This window comes from Tachyglossus aculeatus, chromosome 21 (assembly GCF_015852505.1).
Source record: "Tachyglossus aculeatus isolate mTacAcu1 chromosome 21, mTacAcu1.pri, whole genome shotgun sequence".
Classification (NCBI taxonomy): Eukaryota; Metazoa; Chordata; class Mammalia; order Monotremata; family Tachyglossidae; genus Tachyglossus; species Tachyglossus aculeatus.
This window is the reverse complement of record NC_052086.1, coordinates 34,491,366-34,514,913: the sequence shown is the minus strand read 5'-3', so window position 1 is coordinate 34,514,913 and position 23,548 is coordinate 34,491,366. Positions and strand designations below refer to the sequence as shown.

General features: G+C 54.6%; 1 protein-coding gene across 1 annotated transcript in view; it reads left to right on the top strand.

The window, feature by feature from the left end:
• The window catches only part of FBRSL1 (fibrosin like 1), an 809,814-nt gene that overhangs the window by 752,292 nt on the left and 33,974 nt on the right, over positions 1–23,548 (top strand). Inside the window, 3 exon segments of the mRNA XM_038762874.1 lie at positions 3,158–3,203; positions 19,825–20,245; positions 21,361–21,614. Of these exon segments, the coding sequence (XP_038618802.1) occupies positions 3,158–3,203; positions 19,825–20,245; positions 21,361–21,614 (721 nt within the window).

Sequence of the window (23,548 nt, the reverse complement as noted above, 5' to 3'; positions counted from 1 at the left end):
TAATAAAAATCACCATTATTATGTGTCCCTTGACCTCCTCTCACCTCCTGCTCTCCCATTCATCAAACATGATCTTTAGAATTCCACCATCGCGGCCCCCCCCACCCCCCCACCCCCGCGAGCCCCCTGCACACCCGCAAGGCTCAAGACCTGTTTTGCACCTTGTCTCAATCAATTAATTGTATTTATTAAGCACTTACTGTGTGCAGAACACTTTAGTACATAGTTGGGAAATTACAGTACAGTAGAGTTGGCAGACATGTTCCCTGCCACAAGGAGCTCACTGTCTGGAAGGGAAGGCAGACATTAAAGTAAATGACAGGTAGGGGAAATGGCAGAATGTAAGGCTGTGTACATAAGGGCTGTGACGCTGAGGGTGGGATGAATATCAAGTGCTTAGGGGCCATCGGCTCCTCCGTCAGCAAAGTCTGGCAGCAGTGGGTGACGCCAGGTGATCTCCCCAGCCCATGGACTGGTTTCACCCAGAACTCTGACCCTGGCTGATGGCCTCACAAGCATAGGGTCCCTGGGCCCCACCTCCTCTCCCTGCTCTCTCTGAGTGGGATTGCCTCTCCCCGGGGCTGGGGTTTTCTTTCCTTTCTGAGTCCCTGGCTGAAAAGGACTTTAGAAACCAAGTAGTCCCCTGGGCCCCTTAGCCTGGGATCTGAAGGAAAATCGACTCTGCTCCTCTTTGAGCCAAATTCATTGGCTAGTTCTTGAAAAAAGAAAATCCTTTCTAGAAGAGTCCTGCATCCCTGAGGCTGAGCCCGGGCTGGTGGATTTCTCCAGCCTCTAACCTCGAGCTCCCAGTGGAGCTGAGGCAACTCAGGACTCAGGCCCAGGGCGCTGTGGTCATGGGGGCTGGGAAGGCCACAGAGGTGTCCATGGGTGGGTTTGGTGACTGTGGGCCAGGGACCCTGGGACATTCTCTCAAGATTTGCTATCAGACCTCCTTTCCCATTTGCATAGCTAGGACACCGCCCTTCCTTATCCCACCTTCTTCTCCAAATGAGAACCCCACTGATGACACCCCCCCACTCCCTGGAATTAGAAATCATGTGGCTTAGTGGAAAGAGCACAGGCTTGGGAGTCAGAGGTAGTGGGTTCCAATCCCGGCTCTGCCACTTGTCAGCTGTGTGACTTTGGGCAAGTCACTTAACTTCTCTGTGTCTCAGTTACCTTATCTGGAAAATGGGGATTAAGATTGTGAGCCCTACCTGGGACAGCCTAATAACTTTGTATCTCCTCCAGTGCTTAGAATAGTGTTTAGCACATAATAAGAGTGTAACAAATACCATTATTATTATTATTATTTTTATTATTATTATTCCCCATCCACCCGGGATAAAGGGTCACTCCTGTAGGGACCTGTTCACTGTGTCTCCATCTTGTCTGTTTCACCAAAGACCCCTCACTCACACCTCCCTGGCCTGGAACTCCCTCCCCATTCACATCCAACAGCCCGCTGCTACCCGCATCTTCAAAGCACTACTAAAATCACATCTTCAAGAAGCCTTCCCTGACTGTCTCTCTTTTCCCCACCTGTTCGCCCTCTGCTGTGTCACTTTGAGTCCATTCTCTCTGAGCACTGGGCGCTCATACTACGTCAACCCCCACATAGCCTTATACTCTGTTTCTTCCCCTACCTATAATTTATTTTAATGTCTGTCTCCCCTGCTAGATCATAAACTGCTTGAAGGCAGGGATCGTGTCTACCTCCTCTATGGTACTCACCCAACCGCCTTAGTACAATGCTCTGCACCCAGTAATCACTCAGTAAATCCCATTGATTGACTTAGAGGTAGACTGTAAGCTGCTTGTGGGCAGGGAACTCTATTGTATTATACTCTTCCAAGCACTTAGTAGTGTGCTGTGCACACAGCAAGTGTTAAGGAAATACCATTGATTGATTGGTTGATTGGTAAGTAGAAACTGGGTTTGGACAGGAGGTCAACAGCAGAGCAGTCCCACAGAACTTGTGGCCTGGATTGAATGAGGCTGGGGATGGAAGGGTCAAGTGGCTCTGGCTGCTGGTTTTCAGAGAGGGACTTCCAGTGCTGAGAACTAGGGGACCAGGAACCTAACGATGGTGGTGCAGGGAGAGCCTAACTACCTAGGGTCCTGAAGCTGCCCACCAGAGATGGAGGCTGAAGGCTGTGTTTGAGTCTGGGCGCCATGGGCAGGCAGGGTGCCAGGTGGCTTGATGTGGTTTCTCCGTGGCCATCAATCGATCGACTGACTGCTACTATTGAGCTGGGGCCGGGGGGCATTTCCGAGGTTTCCGCTAATAGGATTTCTTAACAAAGTTCCCAGCCCCACGAAACCGTGAGGAGAGATGGAGAGATCAGGGTGGATGGGGCTGCTTGGGCTAGTGGGACTCCTGGTCCCCCTAGGCCACTGAGCGGCCACAGAGGGCCTCCAAGGTGTTCATCGTGTCTCCTAAGTGCCTACACCGACACCTACAAACTGCTCTTTCTCTGCCCTCTTGCACATCTCCCTGGTGACCCAAAACTTCTTGGCACACCTCAGTCTCAAGCAGCCCTTCCCTGCTCTCCTGGGTAATGCTAAGGTTTCACCCGGCAGCTCATTCTTTAGTCTTTCCCTCTTGAGGAGTGAAAGAGCCTGTGGTAAGCCAAAATCTGAGGTGCCAGCCTGGAGGGAGCAGGTGCCAGGGGGAGCAGACTGGGACCAGGGTCTACAGCCCCAGCCACAGGCCCTGCCAGGTCAGGGTCCGGATGGGGAAAGGAGGAGTCCCAAATGAAGAAGCAGCTTGGCAAAGTGGATAGAGCAATGGGCCTGGGTGTCAGAAGGGCTTGGGGTTCTAATCCTGGCTCCGCCACCTGCTGTCTGCTTGTACTTCCCAAGCGCTTAGTACAGTGCTCTGCACACAGTAAGCGCTCAATAAATACGATTGATTGATTGCTGTGTGACCTTGGGCAAGTCACTTCACTTCTGTGCCTCAGTTACCTCATCTGTAAAATAGGGATTGAGACTGTAAGCCCCATGTGGGACAGGGACTGTATTCAACCTATTTGCATGTATCCACCCAGCACTTAGTACAGTGTGCCTGGCACATAGTAAGCTTCTAAAAATGTCATTATTATTACATGCTGTGACAAGGTCACTAACCTTTTCCTCTGTCCTTTCTGTTTTTCAGGCATCCGTAGGCTCCGAGAAGCTTTTTGCCCCTGCAGCGAATAAAGGTAAGAACCCTGAAGGTGGCTGAGGGGAAGGGTGGTGGGAGAGCCTGCTGCTCACAGTCACAACTGGGTGTGTCCAGGCCTCTCTGTCACACTCATTGCCCGCATGACGCACTGTCTATGACAGTTGCTTTGTGGGCAGGGTAGTGTCTGGGTTTGGGTGATTAGCTGCAGTGCTGCGGATCTGCAGACAGTGGTTTTATCTAGCTTTCCGAGTCCCATAGCCTCCTACCCCACTGGCCAGGGCTAATTGGTGTGACTGGCTTAAGGGGTCCCCAGAAGACAAAGGGCCAGGAGGGACTTATGGGTGGCTGTGGCTAAAGGGCAAGCTTGGCCAGGCAGTGTGGGAGATGGGCGGTCGAGGTGTCCTCACCTGAACAGGGCTGACCTGCTTGGCACAGAATGGTCAAGGGTGCTCTGTCCTTGGAGCTTCTCTAGAGAGATTTCTCATCAGTGGGACAGCCCAGCCCAAGCTCCTCGGCTGGAAAAGCTTGGGATCTCATGAAGACTGTCTCCCCTTCCCCTTAAGGGGCTTTTAGACTGTGAGCCCACTGTTGGGTAGGGACTGTCTCTATATGTTGCCAACTTGTACTTCCCAAGCACTTAGTACAGTGCTCTGCACACAGTAAGCGCTCAATAAATATGATTGATGATGATGATGGTTAAGGGGCTGACTTGCCACTCCGATTCACCTCTGGGGTGAGAGGCTCAGCACCTTCAGGAATCACAGGGTGTCGAAGATTCCCTGACCATAGCAGGGGGAGGTGTGACGGTGGGGAGAGGACGAGGCAAGCATGCCGGGTCCAAAAATGGAGCCTCTGAGGCCTTGACTTCCAGACAGTTGGAGAGATTGGGGAGGTATGGATGTGGTGTCCACCTAGGCCGTTGTCTTGACTTGCCCACAGCCTGCTTTCATTCACTCCACAGTCTATTTCTGTCAGGCTTGTATGACTGCCCAGCTGGGTCTAGGGCTGAGTGGTCCTTTTGCAGGGAGTCTGAGTCAACCCAGATGGAAAAAGCAGCCAGTGTGGGCAAGTGGCGGGGACCCGGATCTCCCTCCCAGGCCTCCTAAGGTGGCTTTTCTCAGAGCTGCATTTCCCGTTCTGGGCCCTGGGAGGGGCAGGGCACAGGGTCATTTGGGGGAGGAAACCTTCTCCTGTCCCCAGGTGTCCATTCTCCCATCCACCCAGCATCCCCGGGATGGCCAGCTGCAGTGGGAGCCCTCGGTCCCCTGATCCGAACACAGTCATCACGATGTCTGTCGGTGACCAGCCCTCCCCACCCCGGGGGGCCTGGAGGCCTAGGTCTGGAGTCCTGGGGTCTGAGCTCAGAGTGAAGCCCGGCGGGCGCCTGCTGCTTCCCCGTCAGCGGTCAGAATGAATAGGTGCAATACCGCAGGAGATAAAACCTGTTTAATTATTTATTTGGGTAGTGCAGACTGAAATTGCTTTTTGATTTAAAGCTTCTAGGCCTTGGATGTGTTTAGGGAGGAAGGAGTAGGCTGGGAAGGGGACGGGGTAAGCGGGGAGCGAGGGAGGATGCACAGATGCACACACAACCACGACCATACTTCCAGCGCCATGCACAAGCAGCCACACAGGCATATACAGCCCCAGCCACAAATGCACACATGTGCCTAGCCCTTTCTCCCAACACATGCCCCCGGCTGCGTTGTGCCTGGCATGTGCCCCGGCCATGTCTTCATCTCCCATTCCATTCCAGGAGGCCGACAGCAGCAGGCCGTGGGCAATGAGCTTAATCATCTCTTGGGGTGAGCCGGGGCCATTTCTACACAGCCAGGCTTCTGTGGTTCCAGAACTCAGAACAGTCGGGTGCCAGTGGAACTCGGGCTAGGAAACATGTCCGACCCCCCAGTATCTGTCCTTTGGTTGGAGGAAGCAGGGTAACGCCCATGGGAGTGAGAATTCTCCCAGAGAGGCAGCAGTCCAGTAGTCTCGGAAAGTGATTTGGGTCTAAGGAGCAGAGTTTCTGATACCAAAACTGGTTTCACACCTGGGGTCATGCTCTGTGTTAGGAGCAGAGCGGAGAATAAATGCTCAACGCAGGGCTTTGACTTCTCTTGGTCAAGCAGATTTGACCTCTGACCCAAGTCTTTGGCTCCCTTCAACACCAAGACTAGTCCCAGTCCCAACTCATAAGGTAGTCCTAGAGAGGGGAGGAGGGAGGTTGACCAGATAGACTCAGTTTGGGAGGGCTCTGGGCCAGGGTATTTCTGCATACTCCCCAGTGCGTGTGTGCACACACATACACACACACACCTCGACTCCCTTTCTACAACAGAGATAACCTCAACATACATAGTCGCTCACTTGCTCACAAACACACATGTGTGCCCTCTCACCTGCACGCCCACCCTGTCCTGTCTCTCAGCCCCACTTCTCCAACCCTTCCCTTGAGCAAGATCCTATGGTGAATATGATGCCACGGCCTCCGAAAAGGGGAATGTGGCTCAAATAGAAACATCAAGGAAGACTCAAGTTAGTCAGCCCCGGGTTCTCTCTCCTCTGACCCCTCACCCTGCTCTTGCTGAGTTGATTCCACCTTGAGTGGAACAAGTTTGTGTGTGTGAGCAGAGTGGGAGACAGCAAGAAACCCTCTCTGGTGTCCCTGGGGGCTGGGGGCTAGGACTCTACTAGGGGCTAGGAAACGGGGTGAGGGTAGTGGGGGGCCTTCCCATTCAAGCAGATGGATTAGTGGGCAGCATCAGTCCAGTGTGTTGCCCTCAGATGGGCGGTGCCCATCCCCCTCGGGTCAGAGTCACCATTTGCTGGCCTAGACAGTACCTGCAGACCCCCACAGTTGACAACCAAACTCAACTCGGGTAGTGCAGCCTTGGCTTGGGGAGATTGGCCCTTGTGGTCCACGGGCATCAGAGCTTCTGGGTGGAAGGAAAACCTGCCGGCGGTTGGGTGGATGGGCGGCCCTGTGGGCTCCTTCTTGTCTCCTGAAGGACCATGGCAGGAGGAGGGGGAGGGGAGGGAGCCAGGAAGGAGAGCAGAGAGGGAGGGAGCAGGTCTTTGTGACCTCAGTTTGCTGTAGGATGTGCTTTGCATTTTAGGAGCCCGGTGAGGGCTGGGATTGTTGAGTTTGGGGGGTGGAGGGAGCAGAGAGAAAGGCAGTGTTTGGGGCTTTTTCCCTTAATTGAATCTGGCTGCTCGGATTGTATCTGTGTGGGCTGGCAGAGTCCTGGTCCACAGGGAGGCCGGGCTAAGGGGACCCCCAGCCGTCCCACACACCCCTCCCTGACTTCCCTCCCCCTCCCCCCCTGCCACAACTTGGACTTGACAAGCTGGCTGTTAAATAATGAACGGGCCCCATGGGGCCCGGGGAATGAAAAGCTGTTGTGTTCCAAAGTTTTCTCTGGCCCAGCCAGCAGCAGCCCTGACTGTGTATTCTGGCACCGCAGAGCGGACTGGCTCTGCAGCTCTGTCTGCTCCCCGGCCCAGCTCAGCCCGGTGGGGGGATAGGACGGCTCACCGCCTGCCGCCTGACTGATGTCTGTGTCCCGTGGGCCGCCCCCAGCGCTCACAGGGGCCTGGGCGGGGAGGGGTTCCATTTTTAAAGAACTATTGTGCCCCTGTGTGCTTGTGCACTCTCTCTCTGTCTCTCTCTCTGTCTCTGTCTCTCTCTCTGTCTCTCTCTCTCTCTCTCTCACTCACTCTCTCTCACTCTCACTCTGCAAGCCCCCAGCCTGCACCCTCCCCCGGAGCTGTGAATGTCTCAGCTGTGCTGCCTGTCTCTGTCAGCTCAAACTCCCCTGACCCCTGCCCAGGAGACTCAATGCAGCTTTGAGGGGGGCAGACCTCCCCGACCCCCGGCCGAATGAGATGGTAATTGGCCTCGGCTGCTCCAGCCTGTGCTCTGCTGGGAATTTGGGGAAGAAATACAGGCCTTGGAGCGGGGGATAGTTATGATCCCCCCCAAATTAATAAGCTGCCCCTCCCCTCTGCCCCCCACCCCCCTTCCCACATCTGTGCACCTGGAACCACCAGTAATAAGGATTCAGGGAGAAGTGATGACCCCTGGGGATAAGAGGTATCCCCCCGGTATCCCCCTCTATCCCGGCCGAGAGGTGGGGCAAAACTTGGGGACAGCTACTGAATTGGTCCCTGGGCTGTACTGGCAAGTGGGGCCCCGGGCAGAGTGCCCTGGGGACGAGGCCAGCAATTGTCTATGATGAGTGGTGAAGGAGTAAGGATCTCGTGGTCAGAGCTGTGGGGGCAGCTGGCCCAGCCAGGGGCATGCCAGGGTATGGGCAGACAGCATATGTGAGCGTGTGTGTGCTGGAGTGGAGGGGGATGGCAGGGAGCTGTGCTGTAAGCTATTCTTGGAGATGGGAGGAATGGTATTGAGGAGGGGGAGGAGGAGGAGGAGGTGACCCTAGCTCCACTGGTGCTTTTTATTTGGGGTCTTCCAGGGGTAAAGCAGCCTGGCAGTTCACAAACACAAGCCAGGCAGGGCCTGGCATGTCAAGCATGGCAGAAACAAAGCTGGGAGCAAGTGAGAATGTGGACAGAGGTTAAAACTGCCCTTTCCCTTGCTGCCCACAAGGGTCCTGGACCTCCAGAAACGTAGGACTCAGGAGCAGGGGATTGTCTTCCCGATGCCTGTCCAGGGACCAGGGCATCTTTATGTTCAAGTTCAGCTAGAGGCGAGAGTCAGCTGCCCGGCCCGGGGTCGGGCCTTGGGGACGGGATGACCTTCCGAAATGTCATCTCTCCTCGGCTTCAGGCTATTCAATCGATTTGGCACTTGCCCCAGGGGGAAATTATGATCGTAAAATAAAATGTAAGAACCTCTGGGCAAGAGTGTGGCTCCACTTCTGACCCTGCCTGAGAAAATGGCACTGCTGTCCCCAGAACCACTCAGAGTTTGTAGAGTAGGGAGAAAGGCATAGGGGTGCAGGGGGTGCTGGATGTCAGTCAGGAGAGCCCAGCAAAGTAAGCACGCGTGCCTGTGTGTGTGTGTGTGTGTGTGTGTGTGTGTGTGTGTGCGCGCGCGCACGCGCGCGCGCGTGTACACATGCATGCGTGTATATTCAGAACAACCTGTTACCTGCCCGTGGTATTTTACAGTCATTGGCATGCACAGGTGATTACAGGTGCATGCATACACCCAGATATTCATGACCAAACCCACACATGTTCACCCAAAGACACTCCCCTTGTGGCCCCTGACCCCTCGATGCCTCAGTCTAGATCCCTCTAAACTGTAAGCTCATTTTGGGCAGGGATTATTTCCTTTTTATTGTTGTATTGTCCTCTCCCAAGCATTTAGTATAGAGCTTTGCGTACAGTAAGCACTCAGTAAATACATTTGACTGACTTCACGGACTCTGTTCCCCCATTAGTTGGATGAGACTTTATCCTAAGGATGGTGGGAGAATCAGTTGGAGTGAGCTTCTAGCAGGATAAAGGCAGCATCCATCCCTCAAGACCCTGGATTCCGATGGTTGCTCTTCTTCCCTTGGCACTGACTTTAGCCTCCAAGGTTTTCAGGCTGCTGGGGAGACTCTGGCTGGGCAGCCCAGTGACCTCCTCACAGCCCCAAGAACCTCCGTCCCCACCCACCCCCTCAGCCTGGCGCACTGCAGCTGTGCACTTGAGGTCATTTCCTCATTAGACTTTTTGAAATGTTAATTATCACAGAGATTTTACTCAGCCTCTAACTCCATCATCTCGGGATCACTCTCCCTGACAGTACATGGAGAGGAGGAGGCGGCGCTGCTGGCATGGGCAGCAGATGCTTTACTTTGGTTTTCTTATTCATGGTTTCTGGCAACCCGAAGAAAGGAAGAATCTTTCCTTCCTGTCTGAAGGACCTAGTAGTCCTTTTGTGGCCCAGCAGCTGCTTGCACCCTAGGAGACCCAGGTAGACTCCTTGAACCTCTGGAGAGCGGGGCTTTGTTCCCCACTGGGCCTGGTGGACCCCTTCCACCCTAGGAGAGCAAGACATTGTTCCCAGCTGGGGCAGGTGGACCCCCTCATGCCTTGGGAGAGCAGGGCTTTGTTACCTATAGGACCAGTGGGCTCTTGCACTCTGGGAAAGTGGGGGGCCTCATTGCCAGCTGGGACCAGTGGACCTCTGACACCCTAGGAGGTTGGGGCCTCGTTCCCCCGAGTATCACAGCTAGCCAGGGCCATAGGCCTTACATGGGGCCTATAAAATCCTTCCTAATCATTCAGGCCCTGCAGTCCCCATCCCGGTGTCCCAGGAAAACTGGGGAGGGGCGGGAGTGGGGGCAGCTGCAGGGAGAGCATCCGTTTTCCCCTCAAGGGGCTCATATGAGGCACAGCTGCGCCCGGCTTCATCGCTCCCGTGAGATCCCGGGACAGCCGGGAGGGGCAAATTCGGGTCCCTTTTTATTATCATTATTAGTTAAAAATGATTCTTTTTCTCTCGGCCAAACTCTGCCACCTGTTTTGATGGAGACGCTAGGTAAGGCGTAAGAGCCTGTCTTGGTCTCTAAAAGAGCAGGGGGGGGGCGGGGTGGGGGGAAGAAGTATTAGAGCAGCTTAGAGCACTAAGAACTCGTGTGCTGGCTTTGCGAGGGAAGAGCGAGAACAATGAATTCCTTGGGGAGATATTAAATGAGGCCGCTTCCTTTCCTCTTGTCTTGTAGAGAGAAAATGCCCCAGGCCTGAATGCTCGTTTCAAATTAATCTTGTACATTTAAATGTCTGCTCCAGTGTTTCTGCGATGAAAATGAAAAACAAAGCCAGGCCTTCTTGCTCCCAACACTGTGCAGTAAGGAACGAAGCTGCTCATCAGAGTCGTCAGACTCTGCTCTTGTTCAGAGCTGGCCACATCATGAAGAGAATCGGGAACAGAGGCAATGCCAGTGGGTGGACCCCGAGGGCAGCTCAGCCTCAGGCCTGAAGTCCAGGAGCCCCGTCCCCAAATCCCTCTTCCCTCTTGGGGTCGCCTGATGCCTCAGTCTCCCCGACCCTAGGTGGGGCCTGGTGCCTTAAGCAGGGAGGGCAGCCTTGGTGGACACCATTCTAGCCCGAATCTATTTACCTCCTACCCCTCAGGCTCTCCCGATCTCCCAGGGTCCCATCCTTTTCACCAGAGCCTCGCTTTCTGCCAGGGCCAGCAAGGGTGGGTTCTCGTCCCTCAGACCCTCCGGCTCCACTGCCCCAATCTGGAGAGTCCCGAGGCTTGAGCTGGGAGTCTGGCCAGCCATCCGGACATCAGACGGGGAAGACTTTGGACCAGGGAGACAGGTAGGGTGACCCTTGTAAGGCCAGCTCTGTTGGTGCCATGCAGTGAGGCCTTAAGAGAGTTCTCATGTGGAATGAGGCAACTCGGGTCTAACCCGGCACCCTCCTCCTGGAGTCCCTCCTCCTGGATGGGCTTGATGGGGGGGTGGGTCTTCAACCCGTCGAAGGAGTTAGGGTAGGAGACATCTCAGAGGCAGAGATATCTCCATCAGGGAGGAGGGTGTGGTTTGAGCCGTTCCCATCATAGGGAGAACTTGAGCGGGGCCCAGATGTTCCCTGGGAGTCTCTGGTGTGGTTGGGCTTGGCTCAGCCTGGCACCTCTTCACACACACAATGCAGGGGAACGAGAGTCTGCCTGGGGAACGCCCCATCGCTTGAGCACACAACATGGGCCCCTCCGGAGGTCTCGCCCACAGCAAAGTCAAATGACAGTGACACCGGGGATCTGGCCCCAGGGAGGGGCGGCCACCTGTGGTTAATCGTAGCCCGCTCCTGACATCTGAGGAGAGTTAGTCAGTCATATTTATTGAGCACTCACTATGTACAGAGTATTGTACTAAATGCGGGGAGAGTACAGTATGACAGTAAATAGACACATTTCCTGCCCACAACAAGCATACATTCTAGAGGTGCTCACAGTGGATGTCTGTGGATCCTTTCCCCTCTGGGTGTGGATCAGCTGGGGAGCAGAGAGCTGATAGGGACAGAAAGGTTCACCTCCTGAGGCTTGTCAGAAGACTCATTGTCCAAGCCGGGGAGGCAGGAGGCCTGTCCCTCCACTCTGTGGACATCTCTGGCTACCTCTCTTTCTCCTCATCCTCCCGCACCTCTTCCTCCTCTTTGGCCTTGGACTAGCTGGTCCCACCAGCCCCTGGTTTGTGGCTGGGCCCCAGCTCCCTGGGAGTCAAAAAGCAGGGTGAGGAGTGGGGTGCAGGGGTGTAGAAGGACAGCCAGGCCCCCGGGGCACTGTGGGTTGGAGATAAGAAACATCTTAGCAGCAGTTGTGGATGGAAGCTCATCCCTCTAGTCTGTAAGCTTGTTATGGACAGGGAACATGTCTGTTTATTGTTATATTATACTCTCCTAAGCACTTAGTATAGTGTGCTTCACACATTAAGTGCTCAATAAATACAATTAATGGATGAATAAATGTGATTGAATGAATTAAGGGGAGTTGGGATGGAAATGGAGAGGCCCAGAGTAGGGAATTGTAAATTATTATTTATGGTATTTGTTAAGCGCTTACTATGTGCCAAGTACTGTTCTAAGCGCTGGGGTAGATACAAGGCAGTCAGGTTGAATACAGTCGCTGTCCCACATGGGACTCACAGTCTCAATCCCCATTTTACAGATGAGGTAACTGAGGCACAGAGAAGTTAAGTGATTTGCCCAAGGTCTTGCAGCAGACAAGTAGCGGAGCTGGGATTAGAACCTGTGACCTGACTCCCAAGCCTGTGCTCTTGTCACTAGGCCATGCTGCTAAAATCAGTGGTACCGCTTTAGAGTCAAGAGTTTTAGGAAAAGGATAGAAATTGGGATTTTTGATGGAAGTTAGTTGGTGACAGAAGGTTGGCGTAGATGGCCTTTGACCCTACTACCAATACCTCCCCAGTTGGCTGTTCCAGGATGAAGTCAATTACCCCACTGAGTGATAGCGACCAGGGCATTAGAGGATTGGGCCTACGCTTTGAAGTCGCTGGTCATATGTTCCCCCTGGACCCCTCTTTCCTCCCCACTACCAGTTCAGTCATGGAGGCTGTGACTTAAAGGGGCCAGTCCCCTGGACTCCCCACCACCAATCTTCTCCTGCCCCCAAGCCTCCCCTGGCACCTTCCTGAGCTCAGATGTGAGTTAAAGGGACTACAGCCCAGCCACTGCCCTAGCCATCGTCCCTCTGGAGTCATTCATTCATTCAGTTGTATTTACTGAGCACTTACTGTGTGCACCATAATGTATTAGGCTCTTGGGGGAGTTCAATATAACACTAAACATACACATTCCTTGCCCACAATGAGCTTTCAGTCTAGAGGGGGAGACAGACATTAAAATAGATAAGTAAATTATGGGTATGTACCATAATTGCTGTGGGGCTAGGGGCAGTGAATAAAAGGAGCAAGGCGGGGCTATACAGAAGGGAGTGAGAAAAGAAGAAAGTTAGGGTTTAGTCAGGGAAGGCCTCTTGGAGGAGATGTCTCCAGTCTCGGCTGGGCGGTGGCTGCTGGGAGCAGGGGTCGAATGGACTGTGACCTTAATGGACCCGCCCAGGGTGAGGCTCCTGCTTACAGCCTGGTAGAGGGGAGCAAGGAGAAGCAGGATGGTAGCTGCCCCCCAGGCTTCCTAGAAGTCTTCCCATTCATTCATTCATTCAATCGTATTTATTGAGCGCTTACTGTGTGCAGAGCACTGTACTAAGCACTTGGGAGGTACAAGTCGGCAACATATAGAGACGGTCCCTACCCAACAACGGGCTCACAGTCTAGAAGGGGGAGACAGGCAACAAAACAAAACATGTAGACAGGTGTTAAAACCGTTAAAATAAATAGAATTATAGCTATGATATTTACACCAAGATAAAATATAGAGGAAACATTGTTAGGGGCGGGGAGATAAGAAGATGGGTTGGGAGCAATGGAAAGGGCAAGAGGAGAATGAGGAAATGTTTTCAGTGCTGTAAGTACAATGTTTCCCATGCACTAATTTTATACACTGAAATGAGGGCTTTCAAGGGGAAGAGCACCCCTATGACATGGATAGACAGAGGTAGTTTCGGACTTCCTGTGCTATTTTCTTCTCATGCTCTCCTGCTGTGCTACTTGTCAATAGCCAGGTTGACTTACTGCTCACTCGGTGAATTAAAACGTCCAGGCAGCAGCTTGGTCCCATCCCTTCCCGTGTGCGCATCCTTTCAGAGGAAGTATTTGGTTGCCATGGGGACCAAACCCAAAGGGCAGGCACTGTTCGAATCAACATTCTCTGATTAACTACTGGCAGGATGGGTCTCAAATATTTGAATTCTCCTCCATGCAGCAGAGTTGCTGGGACCCGCTGGTAAGGCAGGAGGCAGGAGGGGAGGCTGCAGGGGGCAGGGTGGGATAAGCCTGTCTGACTCTCTAGCTTGTGCCATAAGGCAAAGTCTCGTGGTACTCCCTAGCCTTCCCCCTCTTTTTTCCCTTTGATTAATCAAATTTATTGAGTGATTAATCAAATTTATTGAGTGCTTACTGTGGGCAAAGTACTTTACTAAGCACTTGGGAAGCAATGTGGTGTAATGGATAGAGTACAGGCCTGGGAGACAGAAGGATCTGGGTTCTAATCCCGGCTCCACCATGTTTCTGCTGTATGACCTTGGGCAAGTCATTTCATGTCTCTGGGCCCCAGTTCCCTCATCTGTAAAATGGGTATTAAGGCTGTGAGCCCCATGTGGGACAGGGATTGTGTCCAACCTGATTAGCTTGTATCTACCCCAGCTCGTAGTATAGTGCCTGGTACATAGTGAGTGGTTAACAAATACCATAATTACTATTGTTACAGTATAACAAAGTAGGTAGGCATGTTCATTCATTCATTGAATCATATTTATTGAGCACTTACTGTGTGCAAAGCAGTGTACTACGTGCTTGGGAGAGTACAGTACAACAACAGACATGTTACTGCTCACAGTGAGCTCAAAGTCTAGAGGGGGAGACAACATTAATGTAAATAAACAAACATTCCCTGCCCACTAGAAAGGGAGACTGACCCTCCAGCGCATCCCGGGGCGTTCACCCATTCAATGAAGGCTGGGCCCATGAGGCCCTCCCATCTGCAGAGTGTTCCGTGGAGTGGTAAAGAGGAGGAGTTGGCATTTAGCCTTCTGAGATGAAACCAGAGCGCACATTTCCAAAAGTTCAGCCTGGCCGTGGCCTCGCTGGAATAATAGATTGCGAAAATCTTGAATCGTGTTTCTAGAGTGACCTTGATATTCTGGCTTCCCCTTGGCGATGTGGCAGAGATTATCTGACCCCAAACAGGAGTGCTTATTTTGGAAAGAAGAACTTGATTATTCAAAAACAGACACACTGTGAATTGGGATTTTGTGTGCAAGCATTTGAGGCAGCTGGGAGGAGGGGGGCCCTGAGAAGGGTGCTCATGGGTGTGCGTGTATTGTTAGTTGTGTGACAAAGGGTGACAGCAGCAGCAGGGGACTTCTCTGTCCTTGTGTTTTTTTGTCCAGGACCACCCCTCCCCCAGATCTGCCCAGCCCTACCACTCCCTCAAATGGGAACTGTCCTGTCAGCTTGTTAAAGATGCCCTTCGAGGGAGCGGGCAGAATCTGGAGATTGCTGCCATTCTGACTGACAGGATGGGCAGTCGATCAATCCTGTTTATTGAGTGGTGCTTACTCTGTTCAGGGCACTGTACTAAGTGCTTGGGAAAGTACGATACAATACATTTGGTAGATATGTTCCCTGCCCACCATGAGTTTATAGTCTAGAGAGTAGTTTATTGTCCAGGAAGCCAGAAACAGGCATTTGACCAATGTCTGGTGCCTGTTGGGATCTGGGGTGGGGATGGGAGGGAGGAAGGAGAGTTCAACAAGGTCCCTGGGATCAGTCAGAACCTGGACCCCATCATGATGTCCCTAGTCTCACAGTGGGGAAGACCATCATGTATGGTTATTGTTTTTCATATTTGAAGATGACTCCACCAACTTGGTCACCTATGAGTGTGTGTGGGGCTGAAAAGGCCAGTGCAAGATCCATACCCTCAGCCACACAAAACAGTTGTTGTGTTTAATGTTTGCCGTGCCTGGCACTGGTTTCTCTTTTGTCGCCTTGCCTCTCTTTCGGCATGAAGCGATTGCTCAAAGAGAGCCACTCTCTTCTTGATGGCAGTGTGCCACACTGGTCTGTCCTCAGCAGTTGACTCCCAGATTTCAGCTGGGATGCAGTGTGGTCCAGGGCTTTGTTTTATACTTGTCCCTAAAATGCTTCCTCTGCCCTCCTGGCTTTTGGTTTCCCAGTTTCAGGGCTCTACCCAGCAGCTGTTTAAACAGGTCTCCTGCTGTCACTCAGTCTCCTCACATCACACACACACACACACACACACACACACACACACACACACACACACACACACACACACACACACCTCCACCCCCCCCCCCCCATAGCTGTGTTAATGTGGGTAGCTTTGAGGATAGGGGACTGATTCTGATTCTGCCCCAGAACTTCACAGTCGGTGGTCTTGTCTTTTTTGTTTTTTATGGTATTTTTAAGTGCTTATTATGTGTCAGTCACTGTACTCAACGCTGGGGTAGATATAAGGTAATCAGGTTAGACACAGTCCCTATCCCACGTGAGCCACTCAGTCTCAATCCCCATTTTACAGATGAGGTAACTGAGGCATAGAGCAGTGAAGTGACTTGGCCGAGGTCACCCAAGAGACAAGTGGCAGGGCCAAAATTAGAATTCAGGACCACATACCCATCCCTCGGCTTATACAAGAAGAGTCAAGCACCTGGGAGTGTGGAAACTGGATATGGAGAGATTTGTTTGTCACCCTCTCCTTCAGGTGCCCCGGTGTCCTCACTGTGGACTAGGGGCCCAGCTGTGGAGGAGCAGTGACCTGATCCCCGACCTTACTGGCTCTACAGCTATCTGGCTTTCCTGGCTCACTGCCCCCATGGCCGTCTAGTCCCCCTGCCACCTGACCCACACCACTGTCCAGCCCCACGCCCCCAGAGAAGCGTTGGGGGTGGCAGCGACCTGGTCCCTTGGCTCTCCGGTACCCCAGCTCATTGGCCGCACCCCCAAGGAGAGGAACAAGATAATGGGCTTGGACACAGCCCCTATCCCACATGGTGCTTACTGGTGTTGGCCAAGGCGAAGGGGGAAGAAGTGGGTCAGTGGGGCTGGACTCCCATTGAGTAGACCAGCCGGGCTGTGCCGGCTCTCCCTGCCACCATCGTTCTCTCTGCGTCAGAGAAGCTGAAGCCTTGTTACTGCCCGACGCCCGGCAGTTGAGCAGGTTAAATGACTTGGGCCCCACGGTTGATTCAAACTGGCAAGTGCTCGCTCCAGTTCTCGTCCTGATAGTCGGGGCTGGCCGCAAGTGTAATTGATAGTGGCAGCTGTTCCAGGGGGTGCTCAGGCAGCCGCAAGATGATGGGATGCGACAGGCAGCTTTGCACACACACAGACTGGGGGAGGGGAGCTGGGGCAGGCGGCAGGCCACTGGAGAGGCCGGAGCTTCCTGCCAAAAGGCGCCTCGGGCTTTCCTCTCTGCACCCAGCCCCCCCAACCGCCGGCCACCACCCCCACCATCTGGTGGTCCTGGTCCAAAGCAGGAACGTTTCAGAGATGCCATTGTCCTGCTTGGGCCCTGGAGTTGAGGAACTTGGAAGGGGTAGGTTTGGATTTCACAGAGCACTTAGATTCTTGCCGTTCGTTTCACTTCTGCCCTCACAGCATCCCTGGGAGGTAGGGGAAGGCAGCAATTTGTATCTCCATTTTACACATGAGGAAACTGAGGCTCATAGAGGTTAAGTGACTTGCCCAAGGCCCTAAGACCAGTCTGGAGCTCGAAACCTGGGTCCTCCGCCTCCCAGACCCGCCCTTTGCCCCTTGTGGGTGAGGGGCTCCTGGGGGGCAGGATGTTTAATAAAATATAATTTTTGTGGCTATTGATTATTTGGGCCTTTTCTGCGCCCAGGACTGTGGGTGAGCTCCTTACAGGCAGGAGAGCTCATCTACTAACTGCATTGTTCTCTCCCAAGTGCTTAGTACAGTGCTCAAGTATGATTGATTGGATTGGCTGATTGATGGTTAGATAGTGGAGAGTTAGTTGGCTGCTGTCTTTGGGCCATCCAAGTCGCCATGTCCTAGAGATGGACAGGAAGTTACTTCACCTACCACTGGAGGAGTCTTGGCAGAGCCTGAGGGACCACCATAGGGCAGGGTCCCTGCTTGTCTGAATTGATGGTGCTGCATCTACCCTGTTGCTTTGCACAGAACTGAGCACTCCACAGGCGCTTCAGAAATGTCAGGATAGGCTCACCCAGGGGGACTGAGCGGATTAGGAAATGAGCTTGCAGACCCTTTTGTGTGGACCTGAAAGCGCTCTGCCCAAGACTCTTGGCTGCTGGACTTTTGTGTTTCCCCATCTTCAGTCAGTCAGTAAATGCCATTTATTGCACTGTACAAAGCACTTGGAAGAGTACAATGTAACAGACACATTCCCTGCCCACTTGGAGCTTAGGTTCTCGGTGAGTCTTGAGTGCCGAGCTTTGGAAGCCATTAGGGAAGGAGGGTGGCTGGCCAATTGCCGTGGCCGCCCCGGTCTTCTGAGGGGGCGTCGGGTGGTGGGTTGGGGCTGGAGCTTTCCAGTCACCATCGCTTTGCATCAGTGCGGGGTTGGGGATGGGAGCTGGGGCCAGAGCAGGGCTGTCCTGACACACTCCTCAAGTCAGGAGAGCTGGAACTCATGGGGTGAAAGGGAAACCAAGATGGGGAGGTTTGTGGGCAGGGTGAGGGGTGCCTTCCCCACTGCCCTCAAGTAACAAGTCATTGGAACTTATTGAGCGCTTACTTTGTGCAGAGCACTGTACTAAGCGCTTGGGAGACCACAATACAATAAAGTTTGTAGACGTGATCTTTGTAGACATGATCCCTGCCCACAAGGAGGTTACAATCTAGCGGGGGGATGCAGATATTAAAATAAATTGTGATAGGGGAAGCAGCAGAGTTTTGGGAACTGCTTATCATGATGCCTAAAGGGTACAGACTCAAGTGCAGTGGTGATGCAGAGGGAAGGCTTTTTAGAGGATGTGTGACTTTAAGGATCTTTGAGGATGGGGAGAGTGGTGGTTGGCACCCTCAATCCCCCGGGCCCCTGCCCGCTGCCCAGGACTGACACGGCCGACGCGGCTGGTGCCTGATTGCTGGCCAAGAGAAGAGTCGCAGTGACGTCCGTCCGGCTGTAATTAGAGCTGAGTTATTGAAGCCGACGGTCAGGGCTCAGGCAAATTGGCTCAGTCTGTTGTCATTAAGCATGAAAATGAGCTTCTGCAAGGAAGGGGTAAGAACCTTCTGTGGGGCAGTGGGACGGGGTGGGATGGCCCCTTCCCCCAGCGAAGCTATGGAAAGGGCTTCCAATGCTGAAGGAGGCCAGGCTGTCCCCCCACCCCCTCCCCAGGGAGGCCCAGAACCCAGAGAGGTGGTGGAACATTGGGTTGAATGAATTGGGGTGGGTTGGTTGGGGCCATTCAGACCAAGACTGATAGTGAGGTGTCTCTTTGAGAGACAGAAATATGCCCAAGTGTGGCCTCTGTCTGCGAACTGGAGTTACAAACGAGACTCCCTTGGGCAGGCAAGGTGTCTATCGACTCTCATGTTGTACTCTCCCAAGCACTTAATACAGTGCTGTGCACACAGTAGGCCCTCAATAAATAAAATTTATTGGTTAATTAGACTGCAGAGGATTAGAAAAAATTGCAGGGAAGGGAGGACAGGAAAGGGGCCCTGTTGTCTGGCTTAGGCCAGGGTGGCCAGGGGCTGTTGCAGGATTGGGTTGACCCTTCTGACTGCCTAGGTCTACCCATATCTTGCTAGACTGTCTCTGTCCCTTTATCCCAAGGCTCCATAAGAGGGACTTATGAGTCTCCTCCCCTTGCCAGGGAGACAGCACCCAACCGAGTTCAAGACCTTGTCCAAAGCCGAGGCACGGATGATTACCACCGAAGTGCCAGGGTGTATGAAGCTGGGCCACCAGAAACCAGGCTCAAAATCCCCAGAGCTCACTTTCACCAGCCAAACTGTAGTGGAGGAAAGGGGTGGGGGTGGGCAGCCCCCCCACCCAGAGATCCTCCCACTAGCCCGAGGACAGGCCTTTTCTCCCCCCCCCCCCCCAACCATCCCTTCTTCCCTTCTGGGGTTCACAGCTCCCCAGGGCTGGGAGGGAGAGAGAGGTGGCTCTATCCTGTCTTTTCCCTATCCCTTGTCTGGTGCCAGGGTGGACAGACAGGGCCCAGCTGTCAGCGGGGCTGAGCAGGTCCTCAAGGACTTGCCTCCGAGCCACAGTCAAGGGTTTCGTTGCCCACTGACAGAGTCAGGCACCTGCTGTGGTTGTGAGCATCACGCATAGCTACCGATGCCCATAGTGAGGGTGATGGGCGATGACTCGATCTTGAGCCCATGTGGCCGTGTCAGGTGACTCGGCCCACGGTTGTGGCCAGATGCCGGGGCCCCCGTCCGTCGGACAGCCCTGGGTCCTGCCTGCCTTCCTCCAGCCCCCTTGGGGCCTTCAACTGGTCAGCAGGCTGGGAAGAAGTGGGGCGGGGCAGTGGGTCCTTGGTAGTGAACCTTCCCCAGCCCCTCATCTTGCCTCCTTCTGCTTCACAGGCCCAGCCCTGAATGACAAGCCAGAAGCAAAGGCCCCAGCCGCGCCCAAGGTGTCGGGGCTGGAACGCAGCCAGGAGCTGAGCACCGAGACGCCTTTCGTGCTGCCCATCCCCAGCCCCCAGCCGCCAGCTGCCGTGGTCACCTCCACCTCGTCGTCGGCGCCCCCCTCCAGCGCCAGGGCCAGCCCGCTGGTGAAGAAGGAGCCTGTGGCCCCTGCCCCACCCCGGCTCACGCCGCAGCCACTGCCGCCCCAGGCCCCTCCCCAGACCCCGCTCCAGGCCCCGCCCCAGGTCCCGGCCAGGTCACAGTCGCAGCCGCAGCTGCTGTCCGAGCCGCGGCCCCAACCTCTGCCCCACATTGGGCCCCCTCTGGGCTACCCGCTGCATCACCAGGTGGCCCACAACGGGCTCAACAACCTCAGGTACGTGTGGCACACAAGGCCGTGGCTAGGTTAGCTTGTCATTTCATCTCCACCTCCCTACTCCGAGCCCAGAGCAGACGTGCCTGTCCTTCTGGCCCAGCGCCTACATTCCCTTTCCCATCTGGGAGCTGTCGAGGGCAGTGGCTCTCTGAGACTCTCACCCCCCTCCCCAGCTGACGCCTTCTGTCCTCAGTGGGCTTCCAGCTGCTCTGGGCAGCAGCCGACCGGATTCAGTTGCCCAAGAGGGCTCTGGTAGACATGGTGCTGGAAGGGAAGGGATGCCCACAATCCTCTGTCCTGGCTTTAAATCCTCGTGGGACGCTCAGTGGTAGGAGGTCAGAAAGGGAGCGGGAAGACAGTTGCCCTCAAGGGGCCCCTTAGCCTATGGCCAGGAGAGGCAGCCCCAGTCCCCTACACGGGCCCACTCTGGGACTGTTACCTTGCTGCTAGGGTCCCCCAAGAGGTAGTTTGCAGAGGGCTCAGGGGAGCGGGAAACAAAGGTGGGGTCCACCGCGTCCTGCTCCCTGGAATGTGTCCAGGCTCTCTGCCCCCAATTCCTATACTGATCTGTACAGCAGTGTAGAGGAGACATGGACTGGGGCCTCTCCCTGGTAATCGGGTGGATTTCCGATTAGTTTCCCTTGTTGCTGGATATCAATCATGCCTGGTAATCTAATGTTTCCTTTCTCTCTCCCACATTTTCCTCTGTGGCCACCTCCCTTCCTGCCTCTTTCTCACTGTGTTGTTCCCCTGTTATCTGTCTCTCTTCTCTCCCCTCATTCTCTGTCTCTCCCGCCACCCCCCCCAATCTGTCTCCCTCCCATTAATCTCTCTCTCCCCCCATTGTCTTCCCCTTCTTCCCTTTCTGTCTCCCTCTCCCCATTTTCTGTCTCCCCCACCTCTCCCCATCTCCTTATTCTCTGTCTCCTCTCTTCTCCTCTTCCCCTTCTCCCCATTATCTGTCTCCCTCTTCTCTGCTTCCATGTCTCTGCCCCATTTCTCTTCCTCCACCTGTCCCTTGTTCTCTGTCTCCACTTCTATCCTGCATCTCTGCCTCTGTCTCTGTCCCACCCCCACCCTCTCGCTGTTCCTCCCCCAACCTCGGGTCTGTGCAGCCGGAGCAGCAGTGCCAGCAGCGCCACAAGCATCAGCCTGCCGAAGCACGTGGCGTTGTCCCCGCAGGTGCCGGCCACCCACGGCCCCGGCCCAGCCCTGCCCCTCTCCATCTCCAACCTCGCTACCTCGCACTTCTCTCTCAGATCGCAGGCCCAGCACCAGCACCACCCGGCCATGTTCGCCGCCCCACCGACGCTGCCCCCGCCTCCCGCGCTGCCCACTAACAGCCTCGTGATCCCAGGCCACCCAGCCGGTGAGTGTCACCAGCCTTGCCCCATCCTTCTCGGAGCCTGCTGTGCATGGGAGGTGTGGCCGGGGGTCCCTGGGGCTCCCCGCTCTGGCCGGGGGAGTGGCGGAGCTGGGACGAGGAGGGTCGCTGAGTGACGCTGGGACAGCGCAGAGACAGGGACTTAGGCCGAAGCAGGAGGTCAAAGCAGGAAGCCCTCTGTCTCCCTCCCCCACCCCCTCCCCATTCCTGGAGCCCCCCAGGAGCAGGCTGCAGCCACTCAGGAATGAGCCTGTGTGAATTGCCACCACTCCTCGGCAAGCTGCTCTGGACCCTGTCCCTTCCCTTCCGCTCCCAGAGCCAGGGATTAGTTACACTCCATTATTTGGTCAGTATGCTTAGTCAAACAGAGCATTTTCTCCTCCACTCATCAGTGCCCCATTTACCTCTGGCCCTGAGTCTCGCCTCCCACGCTGGGCCTCTTAGGGTTTGGAATGAGTTAGACAGGGGACAGAGGGAACGGCACTCCTGTCAAAGGGAAGAAGGCAAGAGTCTGTGGAACACCGAAGTGACCCAAAGCCTTCTTTGATTTCCAGGGGATCAATAGCTCCCAAAATCCTCCCTGGGGCTGGGGCTCCCCTAAACTGGAGAGGTGCATCAGGTGGCTGTCCTGGAGTTGGGCCCTGTTTTTGTCCACCACCTCAGGTGCTCTGGAAGTGCAGAGGGAGGGGGCTTGGTGGGAGACAAGTAGCTCAGCCCCGGGCCTTTTAGGCAGTGTTCTGAACACCCATCCCTGAGCCTCGGAGACAGTATGCTGAACACCTAGCCCTGAGCCTCAGAGGCAGTATGCTGAATGCCCATCCCTGATCCTCAGAGGCAGTATGTTGAACACCCAGGCCTGAGCCTCAGAAATAGTGTGCCGAGCGCCCATCCAAGGGCTAGCCCGGGCATCAGGCCATCCCTGCACAGGTTGTAATCTGCTTTGGTTGAGGGTGGGGAATCCACAGGTTTGTGTGTGTAGGGGACCCCTTTGTACTGGGGGGTCAGAAGAGGGCCAGATCCCCAACCCCCCTGCAGTCAGAGCAGGTTCATGTGGGGGCCACCTTGAGTGGTGGCTGGAGTAGACACACCCAGGGCCTCTTTACCTGGGGAGCTGTCTGGGAGAGGGGCCACCACCCCTGTGCCCACACCCCAGGCAGGCAGCAGGTGCCCGGAGTTGGTCCTCAAGCAGAGCTGGAACCCAGCAAAATGGCCATTGGTGTCACAACCTCTCATAACAGGACTTCCCCACTTAGGGCTGGGATTGGAGGGGACCCATTCAGGAGTAGAGTCAGAGGGAGGCCCCAGTGGGTGTGTTTGGGTATGGCCGGGACCCTTGGACTTCCCTCCCACCTAGCCCAGCCTGTGCCCCCAGAGCAGGGGTCGACTCCTATCAAAAGAATCCCAGGGGCTGGAGGTGGGAGCAGCTGTATGGATTGAGCATCATTCAATCAGTTGTGTTTATTCAGCGCTTACTCTGTGCAGAGCACTGTACTAAGCACCTGGGGGAGCACAGTACAACAGAGTTGGTAGACACATCCCCTGAGCACCACAAGCCCACAGTCTAAATCCCCCCAAACAGGGAGCTGCTGGCCCCAGAGAGAACCATCTCCTTTCCCGGGAGACAGGGCAAAGCCTCTCCCTCCCTCCAGTGGGATAATGGTGTTTGGCCTCTATCTGCTGAACCTGAGCCTGGCCAGCCAAGCTCTGCCCCCACAAGCGCTCCCAGAGAGCGGCCTCTCCAGAGCGTTTGGCCCTTGGGAAACTTGGTCACTGTCTGTCTCCAAGGAAAAGGCTCAGGAGAGGGCAGCAGATGAGGGGCCTGGGGAAGTGAATCCCAACCACCTCGGCCCTGGAAAATGACCCAGAGGTTGGTGTCTAACTGGATGGAGGGCCAGGCAAGCTCTCCCCTTCTTTGCCCC